This window comes from Natrix helvetica (assembly GCF_964273705.1).
Source record: "Natrix helvetica genome assembly, chromosome: 4".
In the NCBI taxonomy this organism is placed as follows: Eukaryota; Metazoa; Chordata; class Lepidosauria; order Squamata; family Natricidae; genus Natrix; species Natrix helvetica.
Window position 1 is genome coordinate 106268679 of NC_138550.1, and position 16678 is coordinate 106285356.

Sequence of the window (16678 nt, forward strand, 5' to 3'; positions counted from 1 at the left end):
GCAGGCTATTTTGTGCAACTTTGTCTTTTTTTTTTTAACAAAATTTGAAAAATCATTAGAAAAGTTAAATTTATAAAAACATTTAGGGGGCTAATTTTAAGGATTACAAAATGATGCTGATTAGTCTACAACTAAGCAATCTAAATCCTGATTGACTGTTCAGTCAAGATTAGCTACAAATGCCTGCCCGAATAGAATGAAGCTATTTTGCTAAATAGTAGAAAACCAGGGGTAAGCGGAGGCAGTGAACAAAAAGCTGGGTTGACTGAATTTTAAAGAGTCCAAGTCTTCGTTGAAAGAAAACAAAGTGCTGTTATTAGATATACAATCCAAAATCTATTTGCCTAATAATCTCAAAGTAAGGTAAGGAGAAATCAAGGCTTTTCTTTTTTTTAAATATAATTTTCTTGAACTTTTTTAAAATAAAGATTGTAAAACTAATACAAACTAAGCTAGAAAGAAATATAAATAAAAGAAAAAAATCCAGAAGATGCAGAAAAATAACAAAAGAAAAAGAAAACATATAAGAGAAAAGAAAAAAGCTAACAAAGAATGGCTTTCAACCTCCATCATGCCAAGCCTAAGCTAATATGTTCTTTCACCCGCTTTTAAATAAATAAAATTTAATGAAAAATACAAATAAAAAAAATATTCTTCCCATAATCTAATTTTTATCTATATGCAATCAAGAAATTATAATCTTTTCTGCCCTGGTTCTGCAGAAAAAGTTATCAGAAATACCAAATGAAATCCTTAATCCTTAATTTGATCCTTAATCAAATAGTCCAACTTTATAGTTCTTCTTTTTGCTTTTCATAATCTTAAGCTTTAAATCATTTCAATAGCTTCACAGGATTTGATCTCTTATCAATCTTTGGCATTCACATGGCGTCTTCAATGTTCTAGCATCCATTTACAACCATCATCAGTTCCTAATATAGGTTCAGTTCCGTTTCAGTCACTTCCCTGAAGTACATTATTTAATAATATACATGTTTTCCAAACCTTATAACAAAGATAATAAAGATTCCAAATCTCTTGGGTCTCCAAATCTGTTTAAAACTTTCTTAAACTAAAATTCTTTTTTTGCTTTTTGCCAATTGCATATTATTTTAAATGCTTAAGTCTCTGTTTAAAAGACTTTAAACAGAGTGCCAGCCAAACTCATTTTCTAATCAGATTTGGAAATGTTCACCTTAGCCACTTAATGGGCATACCCTCAAAATGACAAGCTTAATTTGACACCTGGTGAGCTTTACCTTCTTTGGATTAAATGACTTTGCCACTGCTGGCAGCAAAGGTGTTATTTCCCTTGGCTCCCGGTGCTCAAACTCATGGGAGATGGCTTTTTAGGATCATTTCAAGAGGAACACTCATTGTCATCTCCTGTTCTCCCCTTCTGTAAAGAACTATCTAATCACTCATTTTTCATTCTTCACGGTGATTGTCATCTCTGGTCACTTGTGAGATGTTTTCAGTCAGGCAAGACTTAAACTAGAAATCCACAAATCAAGGTTTTCCTGTATTCTTTCACTTTTCAGATTCAGGAAACTGCACTCTACTGATCTGCTCTTTTATTTCTTTTTGCCCACTTTATGGTCCAGTTCCCTCAAATCAGTTTTCAGACATTAAAGTCAATTAAGTATACCAACTTACAAGGGTCCATAAAATATAGTAGATTACAAAGAATACAAAACTGTTTATACATCCAAAAACAATGTTAAAGTCAGATAAAAGCAATAAATGAAAACTCAGTGTTAAGAGGAATAAATTAGAGCTGTGCAAAAAGCAGAAAAATATGTTTTGGTTCATCTCTAGAACAAACAATACTGCTCAAAGCTTTGTGCGTTCTGTTTCTGTTAGAACAAACTTGAGACATTTTAAGTGTCCTGGCTATATTTAACAATAGAACTAAGAATCGGCTGCTAGTTCCTTTTCCCCCCACCCAGGTCCATAACAGTGGCAGGGTGGTAGTAGCTGCATGCTTATCTACCTTTCAAATTGTGTAAAATATAGTTAATAAAAACATTAAAATAAATGTCCACAAGAAACAAGAATATAATTATGGTCTCAAAAGCTAAAAATCAATTTAGAACAACATGTATTACCAGAAAAGTCTAATCAAGATCAATCAGACACTACCTGCCTCTGCCACTAAGCTAGCAAGACAGGAAAATTTTGGCAAAAAAAGAAGAATGTTTTAAATACAAGTAGCAAAAGCAACAGCCCACTTATATTTTTGCTACTTACGTGCCTTGACACATTCATGTTTTGTTTTACATTCAGAACACACTGTCTAAACTTTCAGAATACCTTTTGTTTCAAACTTGGGATGCTGAAATGACCATCTTCAGATCAGAACATTTTCACTTTGCTAAAGTTAATGGCTTATGAAGCCCAACATAAAAAGGTACATTTGAAAAGATGTCTGAAATATACCTGATTTGAGCTTATAAATATTCCACAAAAGTGCACAGTAATTATAAATCAACTAAATGGACTAGACACAAATAAATGTAATGTATATAACTGGCATAATTCCCTGTGAACAAACAATCGGCTCCAACAGAAGGCACTTATGTGAAAAGTACTTTATGTGGCTGCAACAAACCTTCAGAAATATGTCATTGCTTTGAACAGTACTGCCAAAATTAAAACACCTCTCCAAATGATTTATTAATTCTGCCACATCAGAAAACCTTGTAAACTCTAAGAACAGTTGCTGTATTCATTTGACAATTGTGCATATTAAATTGTGGCAGCCTTACCTCATCAGGGCTTGAAGCTTGGTAAGTTCTATTTTCATCACTGAAATCCTGATCTACCTCTGCATATTCTGTTTCTCCAGTCACTCCTGTTCGGGATTCATACACAGGTGTAACATTGTGACACAATGCAATAGCTTTTACTGCTTCATGTATTCGATTGCTGACCGTTTTTCGAACTTTAGGGGCAGAGGACTGCATCTTTCTGGAGGGTGTTGAGCTGGTACTGTTTCCGCTAGACTGTGTATGCATCTTCGAAATATAAATAGAACATTCAGATAAAACAAAACTATCAATTTCTTTCATTTCATTCTGGAACAACTGGATTATAAAGTTCTATGTTTTGTTAAATTTTAAGCCAAATGTTCCCTTCTTTAATTATGCATCCTCTTTTAATACCTAAGTTTAACTTTCTATAGGAAATTCATAACCTCACACCAAAGTTTTCACACAGATGCACACAAATATTACTGTATTCATTCCCTTCTTCTGTGAAGAGAAGGGCTGTGCAAATAAAAAAAAACATGATAAAACCATATGCTTTCTTATATATGTGGTTTGGGAAAGAACATAATATTTTTACCATGTACATGCAATAGGTAGGTGAATTGTTTTAAGGTAAAGACAATCTTAGAATAATCTGGAGTTTTTCTTAAGGGGACTTTTCATGTTACTTTTCCTGATATACAGTAAGTCATCACAGCTTAAGAACAACAGGAAGCCAAGTCGCAAAAGACGAGTCAGGCACAGGTGCATTTAGGAGTTATGTTGAAAATCTACAAAAGCTTGTCGCTTAGAACATGGTTGCAAAAAATGGCCCTGTATATTGTCAAGAAATATAACTATATGGGACCCTAGATCTCTTACAAGTGAATGGTTCAAAATTTAGTTCCCTTTTATATTTCGAATGGCAATTAGGTTACTAAATGTTTACCTTGCTTATGTTTGTAGTCTACAAATTCTTGAACATTTTCTAAACTAGGGCCTTTGTTTGAAGTGAGGACTTAATATTCTCTGCAAAGCTTGGTGTGATATTTGATCTACCAGAAATGGCACACACAGATCCTCTATCTTAGACAGAGAGGATACTCATTCATACAATGTATTAAAAACCAACCCAATACATCACCAAAAAACATTGCCTCACACAAATAAGAATTTCTAGGGCAGTGGTTCTCAACCTGTGGGTCGGGACCCCTGGGTTGAACGATCCTTTCACAGGGGTCACCTAAGACCATCGGAAAACACATGTTTTCGGTGGTCTTAGGAACCGAGACACCAATTTTATGGTTGGGGGTCACAACATGAGGAACTGTATTAAAGGGTCGCGGCATTGGGAAGGTTGAGAACCACTGTTCTAGGGTACAAACTGCTGTTACACTCACAAACTGCTGTTAGCACTCACAAAACTGTATATTTAAAAAGCAAGACAATGCATGCTAATGTAGCTGTGCTACCATTCTAATAAAGAATTATACTGTATTAGTACTGCAAAACAATCTCTGTCATCTCACAAGTTTTATCAAACTAACTTTAGATTTGCTGTAGGGTAATGACATTGAAATCCTGTTTGGCAACCAGCATTTTTTAATTTCATGTACCGAAGATGGAACTGAGAATATTTTACCCCTCAAATTGCAGTGCTGTCTAATAAAAGGTTTAAGTTTCTGATCATTTGACACTGTTGTTCAGCTATTGCAAACCTTTGCCTTTGCAATCTACTAACCCTGATGCCATTGCGACTACTAATAAATTAAGCAGATTTACTCCTTCTGAATTATGTTATGTTTATTGATGCTTGTGTAATTTAATTTCACACAAATTCCATTAAAGATTATGCCCTCTATCACAAAATGCTTCCAGTGGGGAAATATAATCAGGTTATAATAGATTTGTGTGCTTCAGTAGAGGGGACCTACTTGACTATTGTCATCTTAATAAAACTGAACACATACAAGGGAGAAAAATCAATACCATACAAGAACCACTGTATAACTGGTTGCATTAATAGTTATTGCTTAAGTAAATAAATGCACAAGAGTTGCTTTTTGAAGCAACTATTAAGCAACTATTTTTTTTAATAGAAGATTATTTTCCCCTAATTTATAACAAGTGGTAAAAATGAATTTATTATTGGGACATTTAATAAAATAATTTGCTTAAGTGCAGAAAATTATCTCTCCGTTAAAAATGCTTTACTATTTAGTAAGAATATTGGATTCTACATAACTGTTGTGGTATTCTCACTTGAAAGTGCTAGATTTATAATGGGAATGTATTGCATAAATTAAATAGACTTTGTACTTCATTCTCCATTAAAGTGGCTTCTCTTTGTCTCTTATACTTGCATAGTTTTGTAACTGATATACTGTGATCTAAGAAAGACATATATTATATTACATAAGAGTTAAAAATATTTTAAGTGTTAAATGAAATTACTAATCCTATCTTATTGCAAAATAGACAACTGTTCTTTTACATGTAGATGTGTTGTACAGAATGTGAATGCAAACCCATTTAATAATTTTGGCTTATTAATATCCTTATATATATAAGCATGTGCATTGGGCAACATTTCATTTTTTTAATTCTGAAAGCTGAAGTTCAGTAAAATAAGCAGAACAAGAGGCAATGTGTAGTAGACCTCATTAAAACTAATAAAACTTATCATGTAGCTGATATATTACAATGGTGATGAAAATCATGGACTACAAGCTGAGAGGTCTTTAGTTTAAATATTTGGAAAGTTAATTCAATATTTTGCATAAAACACAGTAGTATCTTAGCTTTTCCCCACACTTACCAGTATTATTATGAATAAAAGATAAGAAACAAGTGTTTTGTGTATATAACAGCTTTTCCAAATATGCTACTCTTATCATAGAAATTACACTAGTATATTTAACACATTTGATGTAAGGACTCACGGCAATGATCTATGTGGCACAATTCAATAAGAAGGGAAAAAAGAAACTATACTTTATATCCCCTACTGCATTTATTGTTAAGTGGGCATATATTTATTTGATATCAGAGTCATGCTGAAAATGTATTAATATTTTTACAAAAGAGTTTTAAATTTACATATCACTTATTTCAAGAAAAAGATAATTTGAAACAATGTTATTTACTATACTTTGATAAATCGTAGCATGCGATGGACACCTAGAATATGAGGATGAAGCAGGTCTTACAATGAAAAAGCTCCATCAATATGATATGATGCATTCTTTTGAGGAAATCTCCTTTGCCCAGCTTCTCTCTATTGCTTGGTTTCTATCTTGTCCAGGCAAACAGCAGACATTTAAATTACACAAGTGCAGGGCTTAGTGAACATTCCAGGCCACTCAGAAGCAAGAACATACTCTATGCTCCTGAGGCAAAGTTGACTTTATCAACTCCATTTGATGACCTTTGATTAACAGCATATCAGTTCAGACTGACAAAAAAAAAAGTGATGAGGCACAAATACCCGAACTGTCACCGCTGGTTGTCTTCCAAGAGGCATAGCCTCTTTTCAGATCTTTATAGTGAAAACAGACCAAACGGTTTTGTAATTCTTGTGTAGTCCTATTCTGTCTGAAGCAACTTTGCTATTGTTTTATTCTTTAACTATTCAAAGCTGAAGCTGAAAATTTATCTATGAGAACTAATACATGTTAAGTCTTTCTTGTAGGAGGTAGATTTGAAATATTTTTTATCATGTAATCAAAAATATAATTTACAAAATAAATAAATATCAACTGCACTATTATTTTACAGGGTAGTCCTTGACTTGCAACTAGGTGTGACCAGAATTTTCATTGCTAGGTAAGGCGGTTGTTAAGTGAGTTGTGCCAATTTTGTTGCATTTGTTAAGTGAATCACACAGTCTTTAAGTGAATCTGGCTTCCCTGAATAACCCTGCATGTCAGAAGCCATCTGGGAAGATCACATGTGTGCTGAATGCTGCAGTTGCCATAAATACATGCCAGTTGCCAAGCACTTGAATTTTGTATTATGACAATTGTAAGGGCAAGAATTGATTCTAAGTCACTTTTTTCAATGCCACTGTAACCTCGAATGGTTGCTAAACAAATTTGTAAGCCAAGGACTACCGGTACTCTAGCTTTTTTTGCATTGGATTTTATTAACAAAATAACTTACAGTAAGGAAAGTAAGAATAAAAACTAAATACCTGGAAATATGAATTGATAATATGATTTTGAATTTCATCCATTGTGTCTGTTCCATATGAAACAGTACCTAGGTGGAGGCGCTTAAATATCATCTCATTCTGGGTCAGTGTACCTGCAGTACAAACATTGAATACATGCAACTATAAGTATGATGATGAAAATATTATTCGTGTTGTAAGTTATAATAAATCCATTTGGCCTACTTTGCATTTAAGATATACTGCATATTCCAAATATATACAAAAATTGTGGAAATACAGTCATCTTTGGAATATAGAACCAAGTGCTAGCTTTCTCAAGGGGGTTACGCTAAAGAGCAAAGATCGCTAATGTTCTGTATGTTTCTAACCATATATACTACACAAATTTAGTACAGAACTCTTTTGGGCTAGTAGGAAAGTTCTCCAAGTTGATCCTGGGGTTCTTGTATGTAAGCATACATCCAAATAATGAATGTTTACACCCAGAATCATTTTTTAAAATAAAGATGATTGCAGAGCTACTAACTTTGCTTTCTAGAATGCCACAGGAATAATATGCAACTTTACAATTATTGATAACACATGCTAGAAGAAAATGAAACAGCTTCTCATATTGTTACTTCATTTGTGGTGGTCATGTGATCAAGTGATACTCTTGGCATGGCATTGGTGAGATAAGCATCATTATTAAACTAAGAATTGAATGCTTTCCAGAAATGTGGTTACTGTACTTATTCATAGGAACAAACCTCGATTTAAAAAACCAGGACCTTATTAATTATAGCAGTTAAAAAAATAATTACCTAACATTGTAGATAATTTTAAAATTGAAAGGTGGCTAACAAGGCATGTTCATGCCATTTTAGAAAATATCATAGTATTAAATGAAGCACCAGAGGCAAGAATCACACTTCTATCAGTTTGGCTGGACTTTGTATTTTATCTTAATTGCAAAAGATATTCTATTGGCAACTTTTACATAGATGGTAAATATGAATGTTTATGCGTAATAGTTTTTATTTATTATTTTTTCTATGCATCTTTGATTTATGCTTCTTGATAGTGTTTATGAAACACAGTTCAATAAGAAAGGAAAAACTTCCCTCTGAATTTCCATTAAATAAAATTACACAAATGACACGATACAACATCAACAATGAACAAATGCTAATTGCATAATTATGCATATAACGAATGCTGACATAAATATATAAAATATATCTATTGCATAATTTTAATTATACAGTATAAATTGATGCATATAACACATCTTGTTCTGGTTTGGAAACCTTCAACTTTTTTTCAGTTTAAATGACAATCTATACATAAGGAAGTAGAACAGTTTTACTTTGTATTTATATTATAGTCCTCTAAGGAACATAAGATAGTGCTAATATTTTACTGAAAGTATTTGCAGTAATTGAAATGTTAAGGCACTCCGTTTTAATGACTGGTATGTAACATGATAGGATATGACATGACGGCAAGAGTTCCTTCTATCAAGGAAGGGCCTCTGTTCTAACAGAAGCTTTTTTTCCAACTATTTTTTCTACTTTTCTACTACCTTCCATGCCACTCTATATACTCTTCTTTAAAATTATATGTATGTATGTATGTATGTATGTATGTATGTATGTATGTATGTATGTATGTTTATGCATGCTTTTGCAACTCATTTCTAACCTTTCAATACTGTCAATATTAATCATGTCATATGAATATTAATAAGATTTGTGGGAAAAATTATTTTGTTATGAACTGTATTTCTTTAGAAAAAAATAAACTATTACTTGAGGAAACATGTTAAAAAAAACCATGTGGTAAAGCAGATAGCATGCTACCTCTAGCAGGCAACTGAAAATTATAACTACTTCCCATTTCAACAAATTTAGCCCATTAATTGGTGCCAAACCTTGAATTTCAGAATCAACACAAATAGTATGCTTTTAGTATTACTTCCGATCTGTAAGAAACTATAGGGTGTCAGTCAAGGAGTGACATTATGTTCACCACTGTCAACAGCGACATCCTTGATTCCAAGAAAGCTTTAATTGAAGAGTGGATGATATAGGGTGTGATGATAAGGCAGAGTCAAGAAGTCATCAATGGACAGATTCATTTGTTAATTCAGTCAAGCAAGTTTATATACATAATAATTAAGACTCAGAAAAGGGTAAGACCTATTTTTTTGGACAATGGGGATATTAAAATTACTCCCATTTTACCACACCCCATAATATATTATTATCTTTATAGTCGCCATACTATTTTTAGATGTGTGAACTTATTATCACTAAATAGACCTGTTCTAGCAACATGTACATCCAACCTCCTTAGAAAGCATAAATGGGTCTCATTAGATCATTTAAACGGATACACTGATTTCAGAACTGAAAAAAAGTTTACAGGTTAAAAACAAGGATTTGGAATTGTGCTTGAATTGTACTTTTAAGAAATGAGCTGGATTTCTCAGCAGAACAAACTTTAACATTTAAAACAGTATTTAAAATCAAAATAAGACTTTATATTAAATCAAAGGAGAAATATTATTATTTTAGGGTTGCAGAAGGCAGAAACAAAAACTTTGGTTCACACATCATCTTTTTTCTTTTTATTTCTGGCAAACCTAGACGTTTTCCAAGGTCAGATCCTACCCCAAAGTTCCAATGGATATCCTCCTGATGTAACAATTCTAACATCTGTTTTGGTTGGGCGTTTTACTCTATTAAATGGGGCATTATTCCTATGTTTGGATAGAAATACATCATGCTTAAAGAAAAAAGCATCAATGGGCAGATCAGATTGAGTATAGTAATATTATTTAATTTCACATAAAATAATGATACTCACTGAAAAGGACTATTAAGAAAAAGCCAAACTATAAAAAGATAAAGGTTCCCCTTGCACATATGTGCTAGTTGTTCCCAACTCTAGGGGATGGTGCTCATCTCTGTTTCAAAGCTGAAGAGCCAGAACTGTCCAAAGACATCTCCATGGTCATGTGGCTGGCATGACTAGATGCCAAAGACGCACGGAACACTGTTACCTTCCCCATAAAGTGGTCCCTATTTTTCTACTTGAATTTTTATGTTTTTTCGAACTAGGTTGGCAGAAGCCGGGACAAGTAATAGGAGCTCACCCGGTTACATGGCACTAGGGATCTAAAAGTCTAACACAATTGCCTAATCTAGTTTTCCTTATTCTAAGGCAAATAGAATATATTTAAAATATATATTTAAAAATATATAAATAAATATATATATATATTTAAAATATATATTTTTGTCCATTCGAATGGATATGTCAACTGAGCTAACTCTGTTTGAGTCTTTCTCTTTTAAATTATCAGTTGTTGTTGTTCAGTAGTTAAGTTGTATCCAACTCTTCACAACTCCATGGACCATAGCATGCCATCCTCCACTGTCTCCCAGAGTTTGCCCAAATTCATGTTCAATGTGTCAATAACACAATGTGTTGGCCAAAGTATTTGAGCTTCGGCTTCAGTATCTGTCCTTCCAAGAACAGTGAGGAAAATCATCAGTGCCAAGTACTAATTGTCTTAACTCCAGAATCTTTTCCACTCCCTTCATATCATAAATGTTAATATTTTTGAGAATGAATTTATTCAATGTCTGTTGTGCTTTAGGAAAAATAGTATAAACTTTGAGAAGAAAAATATTTCGTATGTTTATGCTTCAACAAGCAGGGCAAGTACCAACCCACACAGTATTTCTTCTGGTTGGATTGCAGAAACAACCAGATGAAATGGAACAGCTGCGATAGGGAAGGAGGAATATATGTCATAACTACTTGAAAATAAAAGTTACAAATAAGTATTTATTTTTCTTCATTTCCATGCAATTATATATTAGTATAGTAAGAATTTGGTGGAAGCAGTATTGTAATAAGAAGAATAAATTTCTAATCTGGTTAAAGGCAAGGTAAAATCAAGACGGATTTTACCCATAATACAATAGTAAATGATATACTTCCTAAAACCAATATCTCAGAGTTAGGCACTATAAAAATGCACTTTTTATTATTATGAAAATGCTTTTACTAAGCCAAGGTTTACCAGTATTTCAGCCTTCATCTGATCTATTAATGATTAATAAATTCTTATATAAAGGATTTCATTTTTCTGCTATTTGTCTATATACTGAATTTGAGACAGTTATGGGTTATAATTGAGGCACTATGAAAATTTGACTTGGATTTTGATAATAATGAAAATAGTGAGTTAAAATAAAAACACCTATTATGGAATATCTGATTCTACTGCTTCTATTTTTATATCATAGAATTTGTAGGAGTTGTGTTCCATCACTTTTTGCATATGTAAGTACCTGGTCAAAACAGGTCAATAAAAGCTGGGGAAATACGAATCTGGTATCTGGCACTCAATGACAGAAAAAAAGAAAAGAAAAAAAGAAAAAAAAAGAAAAATGTGTGTTGCAAAGGGAGAATGCAAACCTTGGTCTTTTTTTATTATTAATGTCCCCTGCAGTCAGGTGATTTGCATAATAAATTGCAAAGCACATTTTGCCATTTACCACTCTTGCCTCCTGTGGAGGACTAAGGCTAAAGATCCAAACAGGTGTGTAGGACTGTGGTTGCTCATATTTCATTTACCTTTGTTGAATTCAGGACTGTCGCCAGACTGAAGTAAACCAGTAGCAGTAGTACTGGGGTTAATTACATTAAGCAGTATAGAATCTTAGTATGTTTCAACAGACAAAGGAAATACTATTCCACTCCTATATAGATAGTCCTCAATTTATAGCCATTTGGTGACTGTTCAAACTTAGAATGACACTGATAAAATGACCTACAGCAGGTTCTTGCACTTAGGATTGTCACGGTGCCCTTACAGTCATGTTATCAAAATTCAAGTGCTTGGCAAATGGCATGGATTTATGACAGTTGCAACATCTTGGATCACATGATCACCATTAACAACCTTCCTAATGGGCTTCTAAGAAGCAAAGACATTGGGGGAACCAGATTTGCTTAATGACTATGTGATTGTTTAATGACTGTTTAATGAAAAATATCATAAAATCAGGTGAGACCCACTTCACAATTGCATTGCTTGGTAATGGAAGTTCAGTTGCAATTATAGTCATAAGTTGAGGATTACCTGTAAAAGGATAAGATCGGGAAAATGTAGAAGGGTGAACAAAAGGAAATATTTATGTAACATATACTGTTCTGTAAGGCACTCATTTCACTTATGAAAAGGCAATAAGATCAAGAAAAGATTTTTCCCTCAATGTGCAACATAGCTTGAGGGCAGCAACAATCAGTGGGATAAATGTTGAGAATTTAATTCATTTTAACAAAAATGGTAACTTAATAAGATAACGCTAACACTTCCAAAAATAAATATAGAAAGTGTACTTGCTATCATCCATTGGACAAAAGAAAATAACTGGAAAAACAACAAGTTTTAATACTGCAAAAGCAATATTTAGTATTTTATATCATGTGCTGGGTGAGAGTGCAAAGTAAATAACTTGCAAACTATCAAACTGAAGTGAAAGCTATTAAAAAGTCATCCTTACTGAAAAATGTAGAGTTTGTACACACCATAATTTCAAACAATTCGAAAAATTCATTAGGAAGTAAGGTGTGGGCATCTTTATTTGTCATTGAGAGTAATTGGGAGTGGGATAGCCTATAAATGGTTTAAACCAACCAACCAACCAACCAACCAACCAACCTCTTCAAACAAATTTCACCAACAGATATGTATGCCAAACATTTCTTGGTGGCAGGATGGAAGGACAAAATTAAGGATATGCAAAATAACTTGAAATGTTATTTGAGCCTGAAACACAACATTTCAAGTTTGAAATAGTAACTTTTGGTTTCAAAATGGGTTATTCCAACCATCAGAAGCCAATTCAAGCTCAGAATTGCACCTGAAATAAAGTTGTTTTGAGCATTTCCAGAATGATTAGGACAACCCATTTCAGACTTGAGCCAATTGTTTTGAGCAGAAAATGTTTCTGCATTTGAAGCATTTTGCCTACTGCTAGCAGTGATAAATTTAGTTGCTAAAAGGAACCGAAAATAAATAGGAGAATAGGACTCTTTTGTTAGATAATTCAAGTAACAAAAATAGTTCACCTGTGAAGAAAAACTCCTCAGAATAACTTCCCAACACTGTTCCTGTGGTGACAAAAATGGACCTATGATATCTTGTCCCTTGAGGCAAATGTATGTAGATTTTCTAACATAGAGGAAAAGTTATAATCCCCAGCTTGTAGACTCCAGATCTCTTTTCTCACACATGCTTGGACAAAACAGTTATAATGTAATTTTCTGTATCATTTTAAAACCAGGTTTTGGAATTTTACTAATGTTTTAATTTTGTTTATGATGAGTAGTGAATTCCAGAAACTTTAATAAGAAAGATTTCTAAATTGCTATTTATTAAACATGTTCTTTATAATAATTTTGCCTGCAATTGTATCATTAAACACAGGAGAAAAAATAGAGATGTTAGAGAATGTGGACCTGATGAAAGTAAGATCGAATGGAATTGTAAATGGGAAGAGGATAGAAAATGTAAATTCTCTCCCAAATCCATGGTCACTAGCTAAAAATAAATAAGGAGTTTTTGTGGTGAACCCTTACAACAAGATAAAATATTTCAAGAATGTTTTTCAATAGTTTTTATGGCTTGATGGGGAAATTTGGTAGCATAAACATAGGCCTGAAATTTGCTATGTCTAATTTAATGGTAGTATTGACATGGCTTTTTATTTGATTACAACTTCCAAGCTCTGAAGGTGGTCTTGGTAATTTGTAATGAAAAATGAAGAAAAATGAAGTTCCTTGCAAAGTGCATCAGCAACTACATTTGATCATTCCACATGTGGAAATATAAGTACTCATCCAATTCATAGAAAGAAACATCACTTTAATGGCATCCAGACGAAGAATGCAATATGTATAGGAATCTTTAATAAATATTTGTAAGGGTTTTAAATGAGTCCTAGGGGAATTCCATTAATCATTTCAGTGTATCAATGTGGAACAATTACATTTTAAGAAGGGCCAGCAGATCTTGTCCTATAAATGCTCTCTTTATTTGAATATGTTTGGGACTTGAAGCAATACTGACAAAATAAGTCCTTGCTGAAATTGATAAATCCATTCTCATATGGCCTTACATACCTCATGAAATAAGAAATTATGGAAGATAGTTATCAGGAAAAGAATCTTGCAAGGGACTAGAATTTCAAGTCTAAGTGTAATATGGAATCTTCTGCAGAAGATGTTCTTCCAACATTTTACATATGTTACATGTAAATGCATTTTACATACATTTACTTCCTTCAGCTTCCTGGAGGAAATATGATGAAGAATATGAGAACATACTATATACAACATTATCCATGATTTTAAAAAGATGAGCAAGGTAAAGGGACTGATGATGTTTGCACCAGAAGCCATGCCAGAGTTCATAAAAAAATATGGTTTAACACAAATAAAGAAACCTGGCACTGATCTAGATAATAAGCTAAAGAAATTATGGAAAACATTTATTTATTTTAAAAAATAAGAAATATATTTAAAAATTTCTGAATTGTCCTTTGCCCAAGAATGAACATTATGCAATAGTTTAGAACTCTAAATGAGGGTGCAATTTTAAAAAACCAAACAAAAATTGAGAGCTTGGTGTAGTGGTTAAGGCACCATTTTAAAAACCATGAGATCTGGAGTTCTAGTCCTGCCCTAGCCATGAAAGCCAGCTGGGTGACTTTGGGCCAATCACTCTCTTTCACCTCACAGAGTTGTTGTGGGAAAAATAGGAGGAAGGAATATTAAGCATTTGTGTTGCCTTAAGTTACTTATAAAATAATAAATGTGGAATAAAAGTCTAATAAATATATAAATACATTCAAACTACTTAATGACAATGGGCATAATTAAGACATTAAAAACCACCCAGAAACCATAAGAAATGTAAAATTAAAATTAAACCAAAAATATAACAGCCCAATTAGATCTCTTCTGGGAGAGTTTTACAATTGAGAAAGAAGACTTTACCCAATTTCTCACTTACTTGCATAAATGGAAGAAGCTAATATTACAAATATATCCCAAAATATGGATAATTATAAGAAAATATACTTTGATATCCAAAATAATAAGCTCACCGTCTGCATTAATTTCATGAAAGGATGTTCCTATTTTTACCATGCAATGTTTAACATATGTTAACTGTAGATAAATTTTAAACACAAACCTCCAGTGTTAACACATTATTTCTTATTACAGGGCTTCCCCAGTAGATTATGAATTCCATTACTCTATGCATCTGTTCAACTATTACATGTGTTAAGTATCTCATTTGGTCCACACAGCCGCTAAAATGTTAATTACAGCACTCAAATGCGCGCATATGCATTAGTAAATAACTGTGCTTGGAAGATGGTTTTTATTTGTTATAATTGAATACTATGGTTGCTGTCAGGAAGGGCAGGGAAGTTGGAGTATCACACTCTAGATGTCAAAAACATTAAATAAATATTGCCAAGTATCTTTGTTTTTTCTTTGTTGTAGGAACTTTCATGCCCTAGAGAGACTGAAATGTCATGCTCAGCTGCCCTTGGAAAACACTGGAAACAGCATTCCCCCAATAATGGATGACGCCTTTCTGTCAAACTTATATGTGATTCAAGTCCAAACAACCTGGCACTTTGGGTAATAGATGCTATAATTAAAATGTGAGTCCTAAAGAACCTGTTGTTTTAGTGGGTGTTTTTAGTAATGGCTTTGTTCTACATGAAGATAAAAACTCTCTAACAAAGGAATTAATGTATTGCTTTAATAGGCTGCACCCTGAGTTAAGTTTTAAAATTTATGAGTTCTCTGCAGCATTGTTCTTTAAACAATGGTATTGTCAAATGCAGCCAGTGAGAAGATTAAAGTTCTCCCAGCAGATTAAGTACAAATTATCTGTCCTCCTGTTTAAGCATCATTTGTTCATTTATCACATAACGTCTAGTATTTCTGGTCAGTGTCAATATGCTCTGCATCCTTGCGGTTAACAGATGTCTTCTCTTGTCGAATGAATTACTTTATGTTTCACGCACTGGTGGCCGCAGATGTGTCACTATAGCAACATCATTAATTTCAGATCTTACCGGAAACATGCACTCCAATCAAACCTAATTATACCACATTGCTTTCTTGTCCCACAATAAGGAAACTATAATGCAATCATTGGGATACTTCATTTTCTATTCTGCTGTGGCAAATGAGAGAGCCACAGTGATGGACGCGTCTTGTCAAAAAGCTTATTGATGAAGCACAAACCCAATTTACAATCATACAAAGGGCTACCTTGCAATTATGTTAGTAATGTAATGCACTTTAGACTTTACAAATAATTCTTAATCATTTCAAAAGAAACTAGAGTCACAGTAAGATATTTGTAAGCTTTTACTTTATTCTTTAAAAAATTTCAACATAGGCAAGCCACATGGTATGTGATAAGGAGGTATAAACCTATCAAGAGACTCGTCATAGAAATGGCTGAAAGAATCATAGCTTTTGAAATTAAGCAACCAGGTTTTAATGTGGAAATTAGATGTGTTATGGCATAATTCAAGTATCTTGAAACTATGTGAAAATACTAAAGGATCCAATACTTAACAATATCCATTGCAACTTTTCTCTTGTCTCTCCTACTTTATTTTTACCAATTTAGATACAAAATAGTGATAACTAACAGCCT

The 16678-nt window shown here is 33.0% G+C and overlaps 1 protein-coding gene across 2 annotated transcripts in view; it reads right to left on the reverse strand.

Moving 5' to 3' along the window:
* ATP9B (ATPase phospholipid transporting 9B (putative)) overlaps positions 1-16678 on the reverse strand; it is a 136835-nt gene that overhangs the window by 30340 nt on the left and 89817 nt on the right. For both annotated transcript variants that reach the window (XM_081950525.1, XM_081950526.1), the window contains exons 14-15: positions 6943-7055; positions 2769-3017 (exon numbers count right to left, since the gene is read on the reverse strand). In XM_081950525.1, coding sequence (XP_081806651.1) covers positions 2769-3017; positions 6943-7055 — 362 coding nt within the window. The remainder of the gene's footprint in view (positions 1-2768; positions 3018-6942; positions 7056-16678) is intronic.